Source organism: Pyrus communis, chromosome 13 (genome assembly GCF_041283825.1).
Source record: "Pyrus communis isolate YQ-2024b chromosome 13, ASM4128382v1, whole genome shotgun sequence".
NCBI lineage: Eukaryota > Viridiplantae > Streptophyta > Magnoliopsida > Rosales > Rosaceae > Pyrus > Pyrus communis.
In genome coordinates, this window is record NC_142577.1 from 25,256,053 (window position 1) to 25,277,707 (window position 21,655).

The 21,655-nt window shown below is 39.5% G+C and overlaps 5 protein-coding genes across 7 annotated transcripts; 2 read left to right on the forward strand and 3 right to left on the reverse strand.

The window, feature by feature from the left end:
* Positions 1-1,730: 1,730 nt before the first annotated feature.
* On the forward strand, positions 1,731-5,706 carry LOC137737208 (serine/threonine-protein kinase AFC2). 2 transcript variants are annotated; one of them, XM_068476622.2, is made up of 12 exons: positions 1,731-2,021; positions 2,577-2,763; positions 3,205-3,231; positions 3,323-3,476; positions 3,573-3,621; positions 3,715-3,829; positions 4,068-4,159; positions 4,323-4,479; positions 4,583-4,647; positions 4,750-4,847; positions 4,962-5,064; positions 5,168-5,706. In XM_068476622.2, exons 1-12 carry the CDS (start codon positions 1,920-1,922, stop codon positions 5,315-5,317), a joined length of 1,299 nt encoding a protein of 432 aa, XP_068332723.2. In that variant the 5' UTR covers positions 1,731-1,919; the 3' UTR covers positions 5,318-5,706. The 2 variants fall into 2 exon arrangements, with proteins under 2 accessions (XP_068332723.2, XP_088538663.1); XM_088682537.1 differs by having other exon boundaries at positions 1,787-2,021; positions 5,175-5,706.
* A 7-nt stretch (positions 5,707-5,713) lies between these two features.
* On the reverse strand, positions 5,714-6,905 carry LOC137736274 (NDR1/HIN1-like protein 13). Its single transcript, XM_068475573.2, has one exon. It carries the CDS (start codon positions 6,903-6,905, stop codon positions 5,841-5,843), a length of 1,065 nt encoding a protein of 354 aa, XP_068331674.2. The 3' UTR covers positions 5,714-5,840.
* Positions 6,906-7,048: 143 nt separating this feature from the next.
* LOC137737209 (uncharacterized) lies at positions 7,049-10,651 on the reverse strand. 2 transcript variants are annotated; one of them, XM_088682536.1, is made up of 5 exons: positions 8,804-10,651; positions 8,488-8,586; positions 7,975-8,168; positions 7,579-7,669; positions 7,049-7,467 (listed from the first exon to the last, which is right to left on the reverse strand). In XM_088682536.1, exon 1 carries the CDS (start codon positions 10,361-10,363, stop codon positions 8,816-8,818), a length of 1,548 nt encoding a protein of 515 aa, XP_088538662.1. In that variant the 5' UTR covers positions 10,364-10,651; the 3' UTR covers positions 7,049-7,467; positions 7,579-7,669; positions 7,975-8,168; positions 8,488-8,586; positions 8,804-8,815. The 2 variants fall into 2 exon arrangements, with proteins under 2 accessions (XP_088538662.1, XP_068332726.1); XM_068476625.2 differs by having other exon boundaries at positions 7,579-8,168.
* A 2,708-nt stretch (positions 10,652-13,359) lies between these two features.
* Positions 13,360-16,991, forward strand: LOC137737580 (protein-tyrosine-phosphatase MKP1). The gene is made up of 2 exons (XM_068477111.2): positions 13,360-16,471; positions 16,597-16,991. Exons 1-2 carry the CDS (start codon positions 14,003-14,005, stop codon positions 16,666-16,668), a joined length of 2,541 nt encoding a protein of 846 aa, XP_068333212.2. The 5' UTR covers positions 13,360-14,002; the 3' UTR covers positions 16,669-16,991.
* Positions 16,923-21,440, reverse strand: LOC137737581 (coilin). The gene is made up of 13 exons (XM_068477113.2): positions 21,155-21,440; positions 21,012-21,076; positions 20,652-20,933; positions 20,068-20,304; positions 19,797-19,866; positions 19,610-19,687; positions 19,159-19,408; positions 18,987-19,027; positions 18,606-18,800; positions 18,225-18,296; positions 17,983-18,129; positions 17,587-17,728; positions 16,923-17,466 (listed from the first exon to the last, which is right to left on the reverse strand). The coding sequence occupies exons 1-13, from the start codon at positions 21,353-21,355 to the stop codon at positions 17,279-17,281; spliced, it is 1,968 nt and encodes a 655-aa protein (XP_068333214.2). The 5' UTR covers positions 21,356-21,440; the 3' UTR covers positions 16,923-17,278.
* Positions 21,441-21,655: the final 215 nt, after the last annotated feature.

Consider the following 21,655-nt stretch of genomic DNA (forward strand, 5'->3'; position numbering starts at 1 on the left):
AAGCCATAGACTCCGACACTGGTGGAGTAGAAAAATTCACTTGAAGCCATAGACTCCGACATTGGTGGAGTCGGAGTAGAAAAATTCCAGTGATGAAACTTGAAGCCATAGACCCCGACATTGGTGGAGTAGAAAAATTCTAGGAAGATTATGCACGTCAGTTGGAGGAGTAGAAAAATTCTTGGAAGATTATGCACGTAAGTTCTCAAGTCAATATGGTGTTGTCGAATTCGTAAACAGGCTAAATAAAAATGCATACCACAGAAAATTTCGGAGACTTTTTAACCTTTTCGTGCTAATTAAGCTAGACCAAAAGTCATCAAGTCTGATTTTCATTCAAAACAAAGTCAATTTACCGCTTTTCTTCTTACATTTTATAGTATTTATTTTATTTTATTTTTAACAACCGATATTATCTCCACTAAGGAGAAGGGGGATGATCTTAGCCTCACAATGGGATAGTAATAATGTGGTTTAAATTCGCCTTTGGCGAAAGTCGAACCTAAAACCAATCACTTACAAGTGAAGATAAATATAACTAGACCGTACTAAGTGACATTTTATAGCCTTTTCTTATCTAAACAAATATAAAATGGGGCGTGCATGATTATTAGTTGTTATGTATCTATATTATCTATTAATAAAATGTTCTTTGTAAAAAATGTCTAGATTGCAACGCATTAAGATGCCATGTCCAATAATAAATGTGTTCCCGGTGGGTCTAGCTATCGTAAGTGCTAGTGTAAGCAACGGCGGATTCAGGATTTTAAACTCGAGAGGTCCCAATAATAAAGGTCAAAAAATTTATAGATAAAAATAAATTTAAAAGTTAAATTATAATACATTTCATTAATAAATCATACGCATAACAGCATTACAAGCTATAAATCCTAATTTGCTTCCATGACAAGGTTTTATAGTCTGAAATGTTCCATGATAGTTTCACTACCAATACATGAAAAAACATATCTCTCAACGTAAACAACTAAGTGTCACTCAACAATCCTTTGTAGGCCTACAAGGTCCCATTTGCAAATATGCTATTCGGAACTCATCTTGAATATTAGGAAGATAGTCCTTCATTCAAAATTTGAACCAAATGATGGTGGTGTGGGAAATTTGAAACAAATTAAGGTATGAAATTGGAGTAAAATCAAAATATGAGATTGGGTGGATTTTTAGAATTTTAGGGTTTTGGAAATTGGGAAATCGGGGATTGGATGAGTATGTGAAAATGGTCTTTTTGGGATGAGGAAGGTAATTTGAGAAAAAATTGTTTTTGAGTTTCAAAAGTACTTGAAGTGTTTCATACAAGAAACATGTAGCTGGTACTTCTTGCAAGAAACCGTTTAAGTAGCTTTTCAAGATTAACTTACATTTTTACCAAGGATTGGTTTCAGAAATATTTTCACTAAAGCAATTTCAATCATTTAATATACTTCCCAAATGAGTCCTAAATTAAATAAGAGAGGTTAAAAAAATTTTATGTTTACTTTTTTGCCAATGATAAATAAATTATGAGCATTACAACCGTAGTCAACCTGTGAATTGTTAACGCGACATTATCCTACTTGCGCATCCTTTCAAATTTGCATAAATTCTAAACCGGCCCAAGTCCAACTACGGCCCACTTTTGCTTCAAGTTGGACTGATGAGCAAAAATCCAAGTATAATTCCGGCCCATAACCCGCTCAAGCCTCTTGAGAATGCTCCAAACACCAAACTCAACCAGGGTTCAAATCCAGCCACACAACAGCTCCACTTACCAACCAACAGTCCAGATTATTCCTCCCAATCACATCCGACGGCTTGCGGTAGCTCACGAAGAACAGGGGTTAGGGCGTTTTCTCCGTCTCTCGTGAATCGTGATCTCTTCGTTTAATCGGATAGGTGAATTTAGGGTTAGGGTTTTGAATTGTATGGAGATGGATTACGTGTCGGAGTTCCCTCTTTCACACATTGATCGGCGTCCAAGAAAACGCCCCAGGTTTGCTTTGGACCCCCCTCAGCCTCACCCAAAGGTACAATTTTCACCCTTTATTTCATCAAATTTCTCAAAATTGTGGTTAATTTTTTTCGTTTATTTAGGCTTTAATTTGTTTATTTTTTCATTAAATTAGCTTTTCAATTTTGAATTCATCCCAATTTTTCTTCTTTTGTGTGGTAAATTCGAGTGGGCAGGAAATAATTTGAGGGTAGAAAATAAAAGTGATTCCATTTTCCAAATTTCATGATCTCTTAGTTCTCTTTTCTTAGATAATTTTGATCTTGTCTAAAATATTGCCTCAGATATGAATTAATATTTTTTGAGGAAATTCAATTTTAGAGATAAATAATTTGGAATTTAATAACTGAATTGTTAGTATTTTGATGACCCGGTAGATATATCGTGTACGAGGCATGACGAAGCTCGAAATGTTTGTTATTCGGGTCTTATAATTTGCATACATTGATTTTCTGTTTGGTTGATTGGAAAAGATAAGGGAAAATGTTAGAAATGAATGATAGATGGGTAAGGGGTGAAGTTTTTGTATTAATGTTTGTATAGTGGAGTATGAATAAATGGCTGTGTGTAGGCTCAGTCAGGAATATATTATGAGCAAGATGTTGGAAATGGGACAAGCTTTGGACATACGAGGGTACTTCCAGACCATCCTAGTGTTTTTGTAAAGGGGTTGACTCAAAAAGGCTCTCCCCCGCGGCGAGATGATGACAAAGATGGACATTACATGTTTGCGCTCGGAGAAAATTTAACATCTCGCTGTAATTACGTTCAATCACCATTGAAGAGTTTTTTTCTTTTACATTCTTCATGTGTCTTTTTTATGCTGTATTTTAAACTTTCACAGCCTAATAAATCACACTGATGTACTTCCGACTTTTTCATTTTTTTTAATCAATGGTGTATTTCCAATAAAATTATTCACGTAGAAAATCTACTTACAAGTAAAAAGTTCTAGGACCTTTACTTTGGACTTTAGGGTTGCTCTAGAATTTGAAAATATATGTATATATCTAAAGTGTTGAATTTTTCCTTTTAGTTTATTCTTTTTCTTACTGTGTGCGTGCCAAATAATTTAGCCCGAGTAGTATAGAATATTTGTTTCATTTAACACACACACACACACATAGTTTTTTGTCAATATTTTTGGTTTGTAAAATATTTGTAGTTCTCTGGTTAAACTATTGTTTCTGTACTTGCAGATAAGATCCACCGAAAAATTGGTGAAGGTTAGGTTTTAACTGGATTTAGACCTATGTCTGGATGGGTTCCTGTACCTTTGATCTGTCTTCTCATATTTCTGCTCTTTGTATCGTGTAGGAACTTTTGGTCAGGTTTTGGAATGCTGGGATAGGGAAACAAAAGAAATGGTAGCTATAAAAGTTGTCAGGAGTATCAAGAAATACCGTGAAGCAGCAATGATTGAAGTTGATGTGCTACAGTTGCTTGGGAAGTATGACAGAAATGGAAGTCGGTGAGTATACTTTTCCCGTCATGGTTATTTCTTTTGCTTCTTAGCAGTTGTAAAATGAAATTTGGGTCAATTGTTAAGTGGCTTTATTCTTTGCAGTTGTGTTCAAATACGGAACTGGTTTGACTATCGTAACCATATATGTATCGTAAGTATATGCTTGATTTTTTATAAAATGATTCCCCAACTTCACCAATATTTTGGGGGTTAAGACATTTTTGAATTTAAATGGTCTTAACAGGTATTTGAGATGCTTGGGCCAAGCTTATACGATTTCCTCCGGAAAAATAATTATCACGCATTTCCGGTTGATCTTGTCCGCGAACTTGGCAGGCAACTGTTGGAATGTGTAGCATGTGTGTAGTTGGACCTCTGTTGTTTCTCTTATCTCTCGAAGTTTATAGCAGCAGTTGTAGTATTCCATAAGTTTTTACCTTTCTTTCTTTAAAATTTACCAGTAGTTTCTGCTTTTTTCTTTTCAGTAAAGATTACTTCCATGACATGTGTGAATACCTTCTGAGCATCTTTTATTGGACTGGACAATGAATTTACAATACTAGTTTTTATGCTTTCTGCGGTGTGTAACTTTTGCAGTCATGCATGATATGCGTCTCATCCATACCGACCTGAAGCCTGAGAACATACTATTTGTTTCTTCAGAATACATTAAAGTACCCGACAATAAGGTATTTCTTCTTGTGATCATAATTATATTGTTCTGCAGTTAGTGTTTTCTTATTCCTTTTTGCCCCTTCAGATGACACGGTTCACTTATTGTTTGTACCTCTTATCTGAATCCAGTTCACTTAATGAAAATTGTCGTTTACTTTTATTGCTTTGCTGTCACAGTTTACATCCAGGCCACCAAAAGATGGAACCAGTTATAAAAGGTTGCCAAAGTCTAGTGCTATCAAGGTTATTGATTTTGGCAGCACAGCCTATGAGCATCAAGAGCACAATTACATTGTGTCGACAAGGCACTACCGGGCACCTGAGGTTATTCTGGGTATGCTATTACTATGCTTTCTGTTATCTTGCGAATCATTTGCATTTTGAATATTTGCTATCAATTTATATCTTAACATTCATAAGATTGTTAATATTCACAGGACTTGGATGGAGTTATCCATGTGACATATGGAGTGTTGGTTGCATCTTGGTAGAGTTGTGTTCGGTATGTCTCTGAATTATATTGGTCCATCAGTCTCTGCCAGATTTCTGGATTAGAAAAAAATGTATGGAACTTCTGAGAAAAAAAGAATGAATTTCTTTACAGGGAGAAGCTTTGTTTCAGACACACGAGAACTTGGAACACCTAGCTATGATGGAGAGGGTTTTAGGTCCAATGCCACATTACATGTTGAAAAGAGTGGAGTATGTGGTTTCTTGAGGAATTTCATCGTAATTTTCATATCTTAAGGTTCAGATCACATCAGTTAGCCTATATTCACCACTGTCTCCCTTGCTACTTCTGTATTCTTGGTTCAGCCGTCATGCTGAGAAGTATGTCAGACGGGGTAGATTGGACTGGCCAGAAGGTGCAACTTCTCGAGAAAGTATTAAAGCTGTTTTAAAGCTACATCGCCTCCAGGTATATAGAATCTTGCACTTTTACACACTTGTTTTGGAATACGTCCAGACACGTTATTCAAATAAAACCTTTAAGGTTAATCAATTTATATAATTTTTGGCAGAATATAGTGATGCAGCATGTCGATCATTCAGCTGGTGATCTCATCGACCTCCTGCAAGGTCTCCTTAGATTTGACCCTTCCAGCAGGCTAACAGCTCCCGAAGCCCTTAGACATCCCTTCTTTACCAGGGATCATTACCGGAGGTTTTAGCCAGTTGGAAAATTCATTCTTGCATTGTTAGTAGGTTTGCTTGGAGTGCATTACGGAGTAGTGGCTTATTGAAGAGCGGGGTTTTCTTGCTTTCCGGATTGTCATTTCTTGGCATACACAAACATGAAGGGGCTCGCCGGGAGCCCTAGATTTCTGTACTCTCACATTTGCGCGAAAGCTAATGTAAATATCCTGTTCTGATCAGTTTCTCCTTGTTCGATTTTGTACCATGAAGATGAAATGTAACAAGTTTTCGATACAATAAGGTGTGATGCGCTTTCTGAACGAGTTTGGCAGTCGCCCTGTGTATTTGTTTGTTCATGTTTTCTCAGTATACTATCACTCTGTAACATGTTTCACGTATTGCAATAAATATCATTCTTCTTGTCTCGAACATTGTCAAAAAGTTGGTCTACTTTTATTTTCTGCTGCTTGAGAAATTACAGTGCAGTAATTGGGAAGTAATTTACGAAAATTCGATGCTTGAAACACAATCCAATAAAAAAAAGGAGCAAACAATGACTTAGTGTTTTGTCTTGCATTTTCTGGTCACCAGAACTCCATCAGGAGGTCTAGTGAGCACAACTTGGCAGTCGCCGTGCAACCAGTACGAGTACCGGAGGATCTTTCCGAAGTTAGCTCGTGCTCGGAAATACCCCTTGACCTCAAATCTGGCCCGATCGGTCTCCATCTCCTTCTTGAGCCTTATGCTTTCCAGCACTCCGAGACGAACCTGGCTGGCCACCATATGAACATTTGCGAACATGGACTGACGCCTCGATGCAGAGAAGGGTTCTATGTACTGGGTAGCAACACGGGTATTTCCATAATAAAGATCAATGATCAGGTTGCTAAAGTCAACGCTGACCTTCTTGTTTGGGTTGGTGAAGTTTGCCAGCACTGTAACGTCGGCATTGAGAAGATATCCCATGTCAAGATACGCTGCGTTGAGTGTGGCGGAAGAGACGTCGAATTTCGGAGTCCGGGGACGAAAGACAAGATAGACTATGAGAACCACTAGGCCGGTTAAGATAATGAGAACCCAAAAAATTGCACAGCAAATGGCTCCTGACCATGCGAAGACATTGGTTTTTTGAGGCCGTGGTATGTGCAAGCCGTGTGGGCGAGTATGCTGGCTATGCGGCTGCCCTTGTGGGTATGGCCAACGTTGTTGCTCGTCTTCGCGACCATGATGCGAGGCTGGCACCATTGAAACTCTAAGGGGGGTTTTCTGGGATGGATGCTTTATCCGAGGCTGTTGGTCTTCATGATCAGGGTGGGGGGTTTGCTGGTCTGTCCGAGGAGGATGTTCTTCAGGGACTAGATGAAGTGACACCAAATGACCCGCCGGATGCTTAGACCGGGGCCGGCGGCCTTGCTGTAATTGTGTTCTTCCTGGCTCAACTTCTTGTTCGGGGGGATGCGGTCCAGGCCATTGTGGTCTGAGGTTGGGCGGCTCATGGTGCTGCCCGTGGTGCTGTGGGAGTGGCACCGATGAACTGTGTGGGGGTGTTTGGGGAAGTTGTTCTGGATATTGTGACGGATATGGCCGAACAAAATGGGGGTTGGTGTCACCACGGCGAGACATGGCGGCACAGAGTAGTACTGAGAAATGAACAAGTGAAGGATGGAGTGGATGCAGAATAAAATAGTAAGGAAGGAACTGGTGTTAGAGAATGACTTGAAGAAAACTTCAAGGATGATTTTTTTCGAAAAGGCAAAGAATCAAAATGCAGCTAAGCGTGGGAGGCAAGTAATCTTCCGCGACAACTTTTTCTGTATGTGCTTCCGAGTTCTGAGTATTTTAGAGTAGCATGCAATTTACATATTTACCCCTGATATCCAGCTTCCCTAAGGCTAAATGCTACAGAAGATACAAATTTCAACTGGATATAAACACGCTCTGCCAAATATACCACTCAACACTAACTCGTTCATGACTAGAGAACATCTTTAATCATTACCGGATGATGTTGTGATGTGACTCGGAGTCCCGGTCAGCAGGTGTGTTATAATTGTGAAAACTAGTAGTGATTCCTTGGAAGTTCTCGTCGCTTTCTTCCATCCTCAAGACTCCAGCTATGCTTCTTTAATCCACTTTTCTTCATGTGGACACGGCCGAAATTTTTGGTTGTTCTCTCTGTTAGTCCCTACATGCGAAGGAAAAGTACAAATGGCATCATTCTTAATTCTTCTAGAATAACATCCAACCCAAGTAAGAAAAAGAGGGAAAGATAAGTGGCAGAAGGTCCGACACTCACTGCATTTCGAATAAGAAGCCGTACTTCAGCATTTTCATGCCCAAACTAATAGTGCTCTCACATTAACATTCGTAAAAATGATCTGCAGCCTCTGCATGTCATCGATAAGCACAAGAAGGTCACGGTGCACCCTAAGAAAATAAAGAACAAAGAGAACGAGAATCTAAACTCTAGATTGCTTCAGAACTATATTGGAAAATAACACCTAAGACTAGGCATATAATCAAGTCCAAGAACTCTGCCATAATTAAAGGTTGACTTCATCAGTCCAGAAATTAATAGGGATACCAAATCAATATGTAGTTCTGAAATCTTCATTAGGCATCCCTTTAGTTGACCTTCCTTAGACAAATTGGGGGTGATAAAACTAGAACGAGAGGAAAGGTAAGCAATTACCTTGAAGTAGTCTGGTTCTTGCAAAGCCCGCTTGCATTATCTATTGTCCCTCAGGACAAAGAAATGAACAAAGTAGGTTAAAGTACCTTTTGGCATTTTTAGCGGAATGCATGCGTCAAGTCAGGGAGGCAAATCATACATGGATAAGCATCATGCTCTTGAATCTCAGGCTGAACAAATCCAAGGTCCCAATTCTGCATTATGAACCAAAGATTTCAATAACTCAATAAGCATAATACTCACATCCTTCTACTATGATAGTGCCATTGTCAATTTTTAATGACGGTAAAATATACTGTCATAAACACTGGAATATATCCAGGATATCTTTATACTTATTCAGCACACAATGTAAAGGCTAAACATCCATGGCTCCCTTGTCTATCTTCCCCCCACATCCTCATCCACACCCATGCATATTGTTTGACGACACTCACAAACAGCAGAATACCTGTACTTATCTACATATCAAAAGGCAATTTATGTACATAAATCAATCCTACAAGCTCGTACCTGAGTTGTTTGTAGCTTGCCAGAAAGAGCACAAGGTGGTAACAAGACCAGGCTTGATGAGGTGAAATCCTCTCTAACAAGTGCCTCTTACTATTGACTCTGTGATAGACCAGACAGTAAGATAGCATAATCATTAGAACCACTAAACCATATATAACATAACATCACAGGTTCCATAATAAGCACCTAAACTTACACCACTTGTTACCGAAAAAATTTATACAACTGAACATGAACGACAAAAATCAGTATAACCGCAGTGACATGTATTGGTACATGAACATAAAAACTACAAGGGTTTCTATACTATACTAACCGTTTAGCATTTTCATGCACCATCTTTTGAATTGATGGCATTAACCAGAGTCTCGGAGAAAGCTCCATCAAGAGTAAAGCCCTTTTCCATCATCTGATCCCATACCCTACAAGCGACTGAAAGCTTATTCTCCCTTATGAGACCTCCAATTATCAATTTAAAAGTTACCCCGTCGGCACTACACCCTCTAGTCTGCATTTCCTCATAGAGATGCATAGCGTCACTCACTTTAGAAGCCTTGAGCAGCCCGTTAATGAGAGCATTATATGAAATCACATCAGGGGTGATTCCCTTCTCAAACATTTCACTGAAAACACTATAAGCCATTTCAATCTTCCCATTCTTGCATAGGTGATCAACTATTGTAGTGTAAAATATACGGTCAAGCAACAGACCCATTGCTGTTGTCTGATCAAGAAGCTTCTTGGCTATCTCTGAACTACCTTCTCTTAAAAAGGCATTTATAAGAATAGTGAATGTAACCAAATCTGGCACGGTGCCCTTGTGACGCATTTCCTCAAACAGTTTGTATGCACTTCGGGTACGGCTTGCCTTGCAAAATGCTGTAATGATGGTATTGTACGACACAACATTACACAACCCTTTTGGCTCCATCCTAGTTCTCATCAACAAATACGCCTTATCCGGTCTATTAGCTTTACAAAGGCCCATGAGAAGCTGATTATAACTATACACATCCGGTTCCATACCACCCCTCTCCATTTTCTTCATCAACTTCTCAGCCTCCTCCGACATGAACTGATTACAAGAATAATTTAACAACACATTGTGAGTAACCAAATCCGGCTCGCAACCATTTCTCTTCATAAATGACTTGATTGCTTGTGCCTTATCAATCCTACTGGCACGACAAAACCCACTAATCAACGCATTATAAATCAAACTACTAAAATTAACACTACCCTTCATTTCATCAATGACAAGGTCATAAGCCAAATCAACCTTCCCACCCTTGCACAACCCAACAACCAGCGCCGTGCACGCAATGTTATCGGGCCTGAGCCCTTTTTTAATCATACCATTCCAAATATCAACTGCCATATCAAATTGTCCAGCTTTACACAACCCACCAATAATTATAGTATACGATACAACATCCGGCTCTCTTCCTTTGTCAACCATCCTATGAAGCAATTCCAAAGCGAAATCCATCCTGTCTTCTTGGCACAGAAGATTCAAATATATATTGAAAGCCCAGATGTCAGGCAATGCCCCAATCCTATCCATGTCCCGAAGAAGCTTCTCAATGAGGGTGAAATTTCTAATCTTGCACAAGCCAGAAATGAACCTTGAGTAAGTAAAGGGGTCCAATGAGAACCCCTTCGGCACCATTTCGTAGTAGTAGTGCTCGGCGAGATCGTACCGCGAGTGCTTGACGAGTACGCCGATGAAGCGGTTGTAGTCGACGCTGAAGACCCGGCAGTCCGAGTGGGTCATTTCGTCGAACACCTGTAGTGCTTGATCGATGAGGCCAGTCTTTACGTAGTACACTATGCGGCTCCTGTATATGAGGCGGTGAACGCCAAGACTACGATACATATCAGAGTGAATGCATAGCAGAGACAGTCAAGGAGCTTAATGCGTCGGAATGTATGGCATCCGGCGGAGAGGAAAACGGGGGACTACAGCCCCGGAAATGGAGACGGCGGAGGGAAGAGCGGGTTTAGGTGTAGCTGCAGGTGAAACGACTTCGGTTCCCGAAGCCATTCGATAGGAGGTATAGCTGCAGCAGCTGCCAAGGCTACCTGGTTTCAACAATGGTGGCGATGGACTCAATGCGGCGCGGGGCAGGGGAGGGTGGGTGGATTTGGATTTGGATTTGGGTTTGGGTTTGGGTTTGGGTTTGTTGGGTTTAAAGATTTTCTGTTGGGCTGTGTATTTGGGCTGGCCTGAATTGGAAGTTAAGTATGTTTCTTTTGGGTTTGAGTTGGGCTTTGAGTTTTGAAGACAGGTTGTGTTGGCCCAATCTCATTTGCATCCGGACTTGTTAATAATAAACTAGTATGACATGCAGAGGACGTCTTACCACCGTGGTGGAAAACATTAAGCCTATATATTTTGGTGCAAGTTTAATCCTCATGAACAATTAACTTCTAATTTACTAATACTATCGCTCAGTTAAAAAATAATAAAAATAAAAATATAAAAGCAAGTATGACATGCAATATAAGACAAGTCTGTGTTGGGTAGGGGACCAGATAAAAATAGCAATTTGATTCTTTCTTTCTTGGCCACCTTTCTTGACCAATCCTTTCTATTTCTGCTATGATAATTTATTTTCTTCTTTTCTTTTGGTGCAACTCATGTGGACTACACTGAAAAGGTTTAGCGTAATAATAATGAATGAAAGTTGATAATTAAATTATTAATTATGTGTTGATTAATGTTTTTATTTTTTATTAACAATATTATATAATTTATCAATTTAATTCCCAAAAAAAAAAAAAAAAAAAAAAAACGTCGACCATTTATACCATTTTAAATTAAATAAACAAACATATGATATAACTTCATGTTATAGTGAAGGGACTTATTCTATGTAGGCGAAATTTGTAAATTTAAAATGTAATTTTGCCTTAACTTATTAGTGCATAAAATCTTAAGGAAATTAATGAAAATGGCTTGAAAACTTTGAGTTTTAACGATAAGGATAAAATAAAGGGTAAAATGAATAGTACTAAGATTGACTTTTTAATGTAAAAATATAATTTTTCGTTAAAGTAAACAGTACCGGAAGTTTTTCGTTAAAATTCCCTAAAATCTAAGCATAGATTATGCATGCAAGTTATTCTATATTTGTTGGTCAAATTTCAACCGCTTGTCCATCCCATCAGTTTGGAAGTTTAAACAATCGTCCTTTAACAAGAAGGCAATTTTGTCAGTTCCTGGTACATATTTTTGTTTTTTTTCTTGTCACTTGTTGTTTAATTGGAGCTATGATTTGCAATACGCATTGGCATGATGATTACCATGGTTATAAAAATTCCCGCCTAGCGCCGTCTAAGTTCCATCTAGCGTGGCCTAGGTGCTAAGTTGTTGGTCATTGCTCCGATTAGTTCCTAGGCGTTTGAAAATTAAGAAAATGTGCGTAAACTTGCTTAGGCGTCCGTATAACCCGTCTAAAACCGCCTTAGCATCCGCTTAGGTTGCGACTCTCACTTAGACAAAAAATCAAAAACTTTCTTTTTGCATTTTATTTTGCCAATAAGATGTAAGAGACTTGGTAAATACTTAAATGAACACTTATTAAATGTTTGTTTCTCGTGTTTTTAATATGTTCTAATACTTTATAATCTATAAAACATTTTATTTTGCAATTTATGTATGCTAATACAATTATACGTTTTTTAAAGCATAAATAGTCACTTATCTATACAATATATAATTAATTTACTTAAATTCGTCTAGTTTACTTAGGCGCCAATCAACCGCTCAACTAACGCCTATCGTCTTTTAAAACATTAATAATTACCTCTTTGGCACCTCCATTCAACTTCTATTAATGGAGTTTTGGGGTGTTATGCTTGTTGGCTGCTCGATTCTGATTGGTAAAAATAAAAAATAAAAAAAAACCGGGAAATAGAATGTTGGACTCAATCGTCACTGCCGCTCTGATCGGGTGACAGTTTGTCTTCCTCGTTAAGTATTAGGGTTTCAGAACTTTGAAGAGTCTGAGGAGAGGCCTTCCAGAAATGGCACGACCAAGAACACACTTCCTCGAAGATCGACGAACCATGTTTAGTTTCTGACATTCTCTACTAGGAGGTTCAAACACTGATCAAAACTACCAGAACGCATGACCATGAATTAGGGTTTTATATAATATAATATTGGTTTGGTACTTACATTTTGGTGTCCCTCATTCCCAAAACTAGTCAAATACATTATTTATTTTATATCACGATGGTAGTGTGTAGAACTTGACCCTCACTATAGTTCAACATTTGATCTTTTACTTGCTTTGAAATTGAGAACACATGTTACCCATTTCCATGCCCTTCTCGAAACAACTTTAGCTCATTTCACGTAATAAGAGACATAAATATAACATAATATAATTTATCATAAGGAGATACTCTCCTCCTCAATGTGCAAGTTAATTTACGTATCCAAAAATCTCGATTAAGTAAAAAAAAAAACTTCAACAAGTTGTCTAACTGATATCTCTCAAATCTCAAAAATGAAATCCACATTAAATTATCAAACACATAAAATCTCATACCTTTATAAAAATTGTACAAAACTACAAAATGGTGATTCATTGGTTGAAGACGAATTTTAGGCTTTATTTCACATGGCAAGTCATGAATTCGGTTTTTATTGTTGATTAATCATACGATGATGGCTAGAAGAAGATTAAAATTATTCTGTAAGTCTTCTCAATCGCCGAAAAAATAAACTTTCATGACAAAACCCCTGGTTTTTTTTTTTTTTTTTTTTTTTTAATGATGAAAACTGTCTTACGAATCACGTAACTTGAGTGCCTATTCCTCCACAAGACTCGACATATATGTGTAAATGACATCACAAGACTCGACATGCTTTGCATGTTAGATCATGTACGACGTGGCAGTTTGACCCATTCCCCCTCCTGTCTAAAACCCACCCCACCATTAACAACACTCCAAAGTTCCAAACCCCAAGTGACTCAGTCCAACTCGTTGTCCCAAAACTCAGCCTCCTCCCCTTCTTCTCCCTTCTTCTCCTCCGGATTTCAAAGTCTGTCACACATACCAAACGATTCTTCAGCTGGAAAGATTGTTGCCCATTTTTCCAATTTCCAAGTGAGTCTCTCTTAAAAAATACCTGACTTTTTCCTTCTTTCCAAGTAATTTAGTTAATTAAATAAAAATCCCAATTAACTTTTTCCTTCGTTCCAACGTTCTGCTCGTCTCTATTGGTTTAGGGTTTTACTCAGTCGTTTTCGTGTTTGAATTTTGCTTCTTAATCAACTGCCTAGATTGAAAAGCTCTAATCTTTAGAGAGAGAGAGAGAGGAGAGAGAGAGGGTCAAGGGTTTTAGGTGAGAAAAGGAGGAGAGAGAGAGAGAGAGGGTTTGAAATTTCAATACCAACTATTTATGCCAAAATTTTCAACTTGATGGGTTCTATGTTATTTCCTGGAAGTATCCTTCAATGGGTATCGATTAGTTTTTAGAATTTTTGTCAAAAACTTTGAGATGTTAGGGGAAGAAGAGAAAAACCGGCTCGCCGGAAGTACTTCCCGGAAAACCTACTTGCGGTCGGTTTCGTGGTCTGACCGGTCACCCTATAAGCCTAACATTCCATATCCGAGGCCACAGCTGGTTAGTAAAGCGAGGTCTTGCCTTCCTCCACTTCAGCCCCTTTCAATAGCCAGAAATACCGTTAAGGAGTGGCCGCGGGCGGGGTCTGATGATCTCGGGGTCTGGCCTCAACCGCAGACCCCGAGAGGTTCGGCTAAACCGCTTCCGAATTCGAACCCAGAAGAACCTGGGAGAGAGTTTGAGTTTAAGAAGGATATGCTTGCGTTTTTCGACAAAGAATGCTCGAGAATTGCTGATCATATATTCTTAGGAAGTGATGCCGTGGCTAAGAACCGCGAGGTTTTGAGGCAGAATGGGATCACTCATGTGCTGAACTGTGTTGGGTTTGTTTCTCCCGAGTATTTCAGAAATGATCTTGTGTACAAGACACTTTGGTTGCGAGATAGCCCATCGGAGGACATTACGAGTATACTGTATGATGTGTTTGATTATTTTGAAGATGTTCGAAAGCAAGGCGGGCGAGTTTTCGTGCATTGTTGTCAGGGAGTGTCTCGGTCCACCTCTCTGGTCATTGCATACCTAATGTGGAGGGAGGGCCACAGCTTTGAAGATGCGTTCCAGTATGTGAAGGCAGCGAGAGGGGTGACCAACCCGAATATGGGTTTTGCTTGTCAACTCCTTCAGTGCCAGAAGAGGGTACATGCTGTGCCTGCAAGCCCAAATTCCATGTTAAGGATGTATCGGATGGCCCCGCATTCATCATATGATCCTCTTCATCTGGTGCCAAAGACGTTAGGACATCCAGGTGCACAAGGACTCGACTCTCGTGGGGCGTTCATTGTGCATGTTCCATCTGCTATTTACGTCTGGATTGGAAAGGATTGCAACACAATGATGTCAGATAATGCCAAGGCAGCTGCCTTTCAGGTCATCCAGTATGAGAGGGCAAAGGGCCCGATTGTGGACATCAATGAAGGTGAAGAACCGTTGGAGTTCTGGGATGCTCTTTCCAACGGACTTTTAGCAGAAGATTCCAGCAAGGCAGATGCCAAAAAGGTAGAAACTTTTTCTTCCGCAGGTGACAAGGTTTCTGCAGGGATGTGTGGTCAGGTTGGTGGAAGGAAGGTTGCTGAATATGATTTGGATTTCGAAATTTTTCATAAGGTACTTGCAGGTGGGGTTGTTCCACCATTTTCAGTGTCAAATACCGAATCAGAAACTTGCCTTCCAGCCAGAGAAAATGGATGGGGTAGATTGCGGCAAAAGTTTGCTAGCGGAATTATGAGAGAATTGGTCACATCTTCTGAGGTGAACCGAAGCCCTACCCCATCCACTGATGAATCGGATATGGTTGTGGAAACTCATAAAGAAGCAGAAGACTCTGTCTCCCCAATTGAGCCTTCATCGCCATTATCAGCATCACGTCACTTTTGTGGTTCACCAGATTCCTTTGAATGCTATCCAAATAAAAGCCCACGTAGGGTAACGGATACTCTTTGTGAGGTAGAACGCTTTGTTCCTCTGACCGATAAGTTACTGTTACCTACAAGTCTTTGTGGTTCACCAGACTCATTTTCTTGTTTTCCTGACAGAAGTCCTAAGTTCAGCTCCAAATCCCCAACACTCTCCCCTTCAGCCTCTGAAAACTCCAGTTCATTTACCTTTTCACCCTCGTCTTCCAATTGGTCGGACTTGTCATATTTGTCTTCTCGACTGCCTTCACCTTCTGGCTTGGATTCCACAGGTCCATTTAATGTTAAGAATATCTCCTTGGCAGATAACTCAAGCTTGCTTTTCAAAAAATCTCCCTCGTCGCCTACAGAAGCATTTTCTCCTGATTGTACTTTGGAAATGGCAAATACAGGTTTGCCATGTAAGGGGATTTCCCCCTCTATTGCGGAGCGTAGAGGGAGTAATCCTCCACCTCGAATGTTGGTACCTTTGGTTGATGAAACACCAAAGGTTCCGAGGAATCTGGTACGGTCATGGTCCTTCTCCTTACCCGACATGGCTGATGATGCAATGGACACTGTTTGCAACCAATCTGAAACTGTGAGCAACAGGGAAGATGTGAACGTTAGTCACCATGGAAACGAATTGAAATCTGAAAGGATCACGCAAGCAGCGGAAGTGATCAACCCTGTTTTGTACCAGTGGCCATCTTTGAATAAAGTGGAGGCACACCAGTCTCACAAACTTCATACTGGATCAGCGTATCTTTTGCTAGCTCCAGATACGAGTGCAGGCACAAGTAATCCTGGTATCTTATTTGTCTGGTTGGGACTCGAAGTATTGCACGAGGAAGGGCAAGGTCCGACATGTGAGGATAGACATCTTCACTGGGAGGCCATAGGACACAACTTCCTCGATAGCGTGGGTTTGCCTATGAATTCCCCTGTACAGGTAATTACCATACATTGTTTCTCTGTTTTTAATTATTGCTTAATTGCTTCTGTAATTTCTAATCAATATCTGATTAATGCACATTAGCATATCTAATCTTTGCCCCGGAATGCCTATTTATGCAGATAATAAGAGAAGGTGAGGAGCCAGAACAGTTCCTGATCCATCTCAGCCGTATATCAATACAGAAAACATAATCGCGACTTGGAAGAATCAGGTTTTATGAAGGTTGTGGATTCGTGGTCTTCCAAGCTAAAGGGATGTCGGGACAGAACAGTTGCAGGTCATGAGAGGGGAGTTGGCATCCCGGGCCTCTTACCGGCTTGAGTGATGTCTGGAGTGGTACAGACATGTACAGAGAACAAGTCGGCGTTACGCTGATAGAAATTATAAGTTTTGTTTTTACGGCAGATAAAATAGTATCGATTGAAATAAGTGAATCAAGAATATATTTTTCCCCTGTAAAGCACCGAAGGTGTTGCCATTTAAGTTGAAATGATAATCAAACTCATATTTCGAATTGCTCCTCAAGTTCTGCTCGCAACCTTCAGTTCCGGCAAGATCGAGAGAACAGGCTTGATAAGGTAAATTGTTTCTGTTCTTGCAGCGTTGGACCATTCAAAACATTCCAATGTAAGTAGACAACACAATATACAACAAAATGGCCTTGAATTGCACCAACGACTGCACATTACAAACCCCGGAAGTACCATTTTTTAGGCGAAAGTCGTATTCTATTTCTTCTGTGAAAGTTCACAAAACGAAGGACTGCAGTTACCTCGGAGGCAACGTACCACTATTAGGTCTTCATAGCCCTTGAGCTCTCAAACGAGCCACTGTTGGACCTAATGCGCTACCTCTCAAGCCCCTATATGACCACGAGCTCCTAACTGAACCATCGTTTTTACTCCAACCATTCTCCTCCTGCGACAGTTCTGCCTTCTTTGCGTTCAATGCCTTGCTGATTTCATCCCATGCACTTGCTTTTCCATTTTCTACATATGTAAACAACAACAACCAATCATATTCAGATTCTTCATATGTCTAACGCTTCAACTGAGCCTTCACATCCGGTACGTAGAAACAGATACGAAATGTGGAAATCCAATTAGTACCTTTTGCAGCAGCACGAGTTTCCTTGTCTTTGTCGAGCTGCCTGGAACCTGATGCCGCATTTTTATCTCCATGGACTGCTTTGGCTGTGTTGAGGTTGTCATGCTTAACAATGCGGACATCAATAAGGGAAGAATAATCCACCTGCAAAAGGATCAATACTTGTCAGATGCTAGCAATCAAAGACCTAGCAATCAAAGACTATGAAGCAGTAAATCACAGCCACTGATAGGCAAATAAAAGATGAGTGCATATAACTACAAAAAGGGTCGTAGGATGACGGTACTAGTCATCACTATAACTTGATCACACAAATATTGATCATCAAAAAAGGGTAGTACAACAGTAAATGAATGTATCACACTTTGCAACACTACGAAAGGCGGTAGTTCAAATACCTCTAGAGAGCGATCTTCCCTGTAAAGGGATGTATCTGGTACCACATCAGATGCCTCATCTGTCTCCGCAAAAACAATGGGATATTCTGGAACCTGTACTAGCATAATCTTATTTGATTGAGGGTCATACCGTGACACTTCTCCAACCTACAGGACAAGTAAATCTTTGATGGTAAATCTTTGATGGTAAAGATTTATGTTCATAACAGTCAATAGATATTTAAGAGAAGAAAGAGTCATACTCGGTATGAGGAAACTTCAGGAGTCCAGCATGATGTTAATTCAATCAAGCGATATGCAATTTGATCACCTTCCTGCAACACAATAAAATGCAAATTAATACTTATTTCCTTGATACTAAAACAAATGGAATATAAAGGACAAGAGTGACTTTGATATGGAAAACAATTTACAGTATCATCTGGCTTTATATCAATTTATTCACTCAAAAGTGGTCCAGAGCATTAGCTAAATGTGCAAAAGACATAAGAAAGTTTCAAGCAGCTAAAAGGTGCAATTGTACAAAGCCAACTGCCAATAACTCTTATTTTTCTAACATCTTTTCTTAGATGAGGGAAACAAATATCCATGCAAACAAAACGGAAAGCAGGAAAGCTACCAACCTTAGGTAAAGAGGTACAGAGCTCAAGCTTATCGAAGTCCATGTGGTCATTTACGGGAAGATCTTTTTCGTTACCCGGTATTTCAGGCGACTCTTGATTCAGATCTTCATGGTCACTTCTTGAATGTGGGGTTTTCTCCATACCCCATTTTTGACCCCTCTTCTTGCTGGTTATTCCATTCCACTGAAAATTTTCCTGAAGCAGGCAGGACATACAATTATGAAGAAATCACATATCTTAATAGATTAAGCCAATTAAGAACTCTTTTCAAGCCTCCAAGACCCTATAACTTACTTTTCAAGAAAGAAATTTTTTTGAGTAGTTTCAGTAGCCCCTACATAAGAAGAAAAGTCTATAATGATCTAAAGAAGAGAAACATACCACTGGATTTCTATTCTGCTGAATAGGCTGATCTCCGTCCACTGGAACAAGTATACACATCAGATAATTGGAGTAACAAATTATCCATAATTCAAGTACGAAATCATAAAAAATATTGCTGAACTCAAATGCCATAAGTAATTGTCTATCCAAAGATATGACCCATACATACCTTTTCCGAGGGGTTCAAAGCGAATATGTCCTGGCCTAATTACTACAGGAACAATATCCTCCTCCTTATCCTTATCCGTGTTTTGTTGCTCATCCACTTCATTGTTATCTGTTTTCATTTGCTCATCCTTTCCGTCACTATCTGTGTCTGATTGTTCATCCTCTCCTTCATTGTTTGTGTTTGGTTGTTGACGTTTATCTTTACCAGTTGATTGCTGATTATTTGTTTTGAGCAATTGCGTCTGATGTAACTGCAAATTGGAACTTACAGATAATTTTATTTCGGGAGAAAAAAGTAGTCCCTCTTGTAAAAAGCAGATATATTTACTTCAGAAAATCAACTTAAGCTGAAGGACCAAATACTCCCACATGTGTGCAGACATGTGCACTTGTGGGTGTAAGTGTGTGAAAGAGGAATCTTTATCTATTTATCATCTTAAACACCGCATTACCTCTTCCTTCTCAGCTTTCATTTTTTCCCTCAACCATTGCCTTTTGGCCTTTTTACGTCGAGCACTTCTACTAGGAATCTAGGACAAAAAAAGATAAAAAGAGTTGACAAATTTAAACTTATAGCAGATATAAAAAAAATGTATGACTGACAGCACGTACATCTCAGATTATAGTGATAACTACTACCTTTTTAATTTCATTAGGCATATCAGATGAAACCACACCCTTTTTTTCATTCTCTTGAAGCTGACAGGACCTATCAAACAAAATTGGGGAAAAGAAAAAATGAGCAAAAATGGTGAGTACTAGATGTTTACAGTCTTACAGAAATTTGGTAACATAAAATTCTAAAAACCTAGCTCTATAGGGTTTAGCTAGCAAAAATGGTGATTATGGGAACAAAACTTTTTGCATTTCATCATCATCATCATCATATATAAAAAGGCCAGCAAGCTACCTCTTTCCATTGAGCAGTGATTGACTTATTCCATTGGTTCTTTTGTCAGTTTTAGGAGTGCTTGAATTATCCGGTCCATCCTCTACACTAAACGACTTTTCCTTCTTGGAACGACTCTTTTTGGTAAGAACACGAGACTGAGGAGAACTTTCTTTCTTCTCCGCACGGACATCATTCTGAAGGTCTTCAGGTAAACCTGAACATTCTGCGGTAGCAGCAGATTTAATTCTCTTCCTCCTGAAATATATAAATGCAAGTCAGGTGCCTCATCAAACGTGCATAATATCATAAACACCTTAAACACTTACATAATAATATACAGGAATGCAGTTAGAAGGCCAAAGTATCGCTGACAGATGTGGTAAGGAAATATATATAACTACTTCTTTATTTTAAGAAACCTCAACTGGATGAGGAAGAAATAACTATTTCATTTTAGTTCCAATTAAAACACAAGTCAACAATTAAAACAAATTTCTTGTGATGATATCCTTTGCCCGGAATAAACGTGTATACCAACCATACAAATGATACATTTGTTGCATGCCGTCGCAAATAACCAGAAAATCGAGTAAACTACATACTTAGAGCTCTGAGGTTTGTCTGAAAGCTTCCTTTTCTTGGACCGTCTGTTTGACCCGGTATAGGGTGAATTTTCAACAGGAAGTATATCCTCCAATTGGTCAGGTTCACCCTCTTCCGAATCACTATCATATCCTCCGGTCTCCTTTTCGAATTCCTCATTAGCCAGAAGCTTCATGCCTCCATTAATTGGTTGCCTCTCCACAATTTCCTCCACCTCAATAGCGTTTATTCCATCATCAATCAATGCAATTTCAGATAATGCGCCCTCTTTCCTTTTCACACTGTTCAAATCACAAATCAAAATACAAACCCAATATAAAAAAACCCCACATTTTCCGATAACACAAGCATAAACTGACCTGATAATATCTTTATCCTTGAAAATGGAGGTCGACTCAAAAGGCGGAAGCACAAACCCATCCATCTACGAAAAAAAATCAAAATTGCGTGTTAAAATTTCAAATTTTTTTGGGGAATTAGGTTATGGGGAGGGGATTCTTACGGAGATGAGGAGGCCATCGGGGCAAGAACGGTGGAGGTCGAAAGCGTGGAGGAGATGGGCGGCAAGGTCGGAGATGATGCGGAGGTGAGGTTTGAGTAGAATCCAGCTCCGCCGGAGTCCTTGTGTCCTCTGCGACTTGCTCAGAATGTGGCGCTCCTTGAATGCCACCCGAAGCCTCACGGTCTCCGTCGTCGTCGTCATCGGAAGATGAGAGGAAGACAGCGGAAGGAACCACTGGAACTTCTTAAACCCTCGCTGGGGTTTTCAGAGCTTTATGTTGTGAGCTGATAGCGACAGTTGTTCTGCAAGTGTTAACTGAGTATGGGCCTGGGCTTAGGCCGCTGGACCATCAAAAACTATAGTTTATGGGCCTTTTGGGCTTGGAAAGGACTGTCATATGTTAAGTTGACTGATGTTGCATGATCAGGTTATAAAACAATTACAAATAAGGTTGTTTATTCAATCAATTGTAGTAAATAGATAGGCAATTTTTAATGCTTT

What these genes read in the sequence shown, in the direction of transcription:
- LOC137737208 (XM_068476622.2), top strand. Translation starts at nt 1,920, where the DNA reads ATGGAGATGGATTACGTGTCGGAGTTCCCTCTTTCACACATTGATCGG. An exon ending in CCACCGAAAAATTGGTGAAG is followed by an intron (nt 3,232 to 3,322) that starts GTTAGGTTTTAA and finishes TGTATCGTGTAG; the next exon opens with GAACTTTTGGTCAGGTTTTG. An exon ending in TTAAAGTACCCGACAATAAG is followed by an intron (nt 4,160 to 4,322) that starts GTATTTCTTCTT and finishes TTGCTGTCACAG; the next exon opens with TTTACATCCAGGCCACCAAA.
- LOC137737209 (XM_088682536.1), bottom strand. Translation starts at nt 10,363, where the DNA reads ATGTATCGTAGTCTTGGCGTTCACCGCCTCATATACAGGAGCCGCATA.
- LOC137737580 (XM_068477111.2), top strand. Translation starts at nt 14,003, where the DNA reads ATGTTAGGGGAAGAAGAGAAAAACCGGCTCGCCGGAAGTACTTCCCGG. An exon ending in CTATGAATTCCCCTGTACAG is followed by an intron (nt 16,472 to 16,596) that starts GTAATTACCATA and finishes CTATTTATGCAG; the next exon opens with ATAATAAGAGAAGGTGAGGA.
- LOC137736274 (XM_068475573.2), bottom strand. Translation starts at nt 6,905, where the DNA reads ATGTCTCGCCGTGGTGACACCAACCCCCATTTTGTTCGGCCATATCCG.
- LOC137737581 (XM_068477113.2), bottom strand. Translation starts at nt 21,355, where the DNA reads ATGACGACGACGACGGAGACCGTGAGGCTTCGGGTGGCATTCAAGGAG. An exon ending in AAGGATAAAGATATTATCAG is followed by an intron (nt 20,934 to 21,011) that starts GTCAGTTTATGC and finishes TGATTTGAACAG; the next exon opens with TGTGAAAAGGAAAGAGGGCG. An exon ending in GACAAACCTCAGAGCTCTAA is followed by an intron (nt 20,305 to 20,651) that starts GTATGTAGTTTA and finishes TATATATTTCAG; the next exon opens with GAGGAAGAGAATTAAATCTG.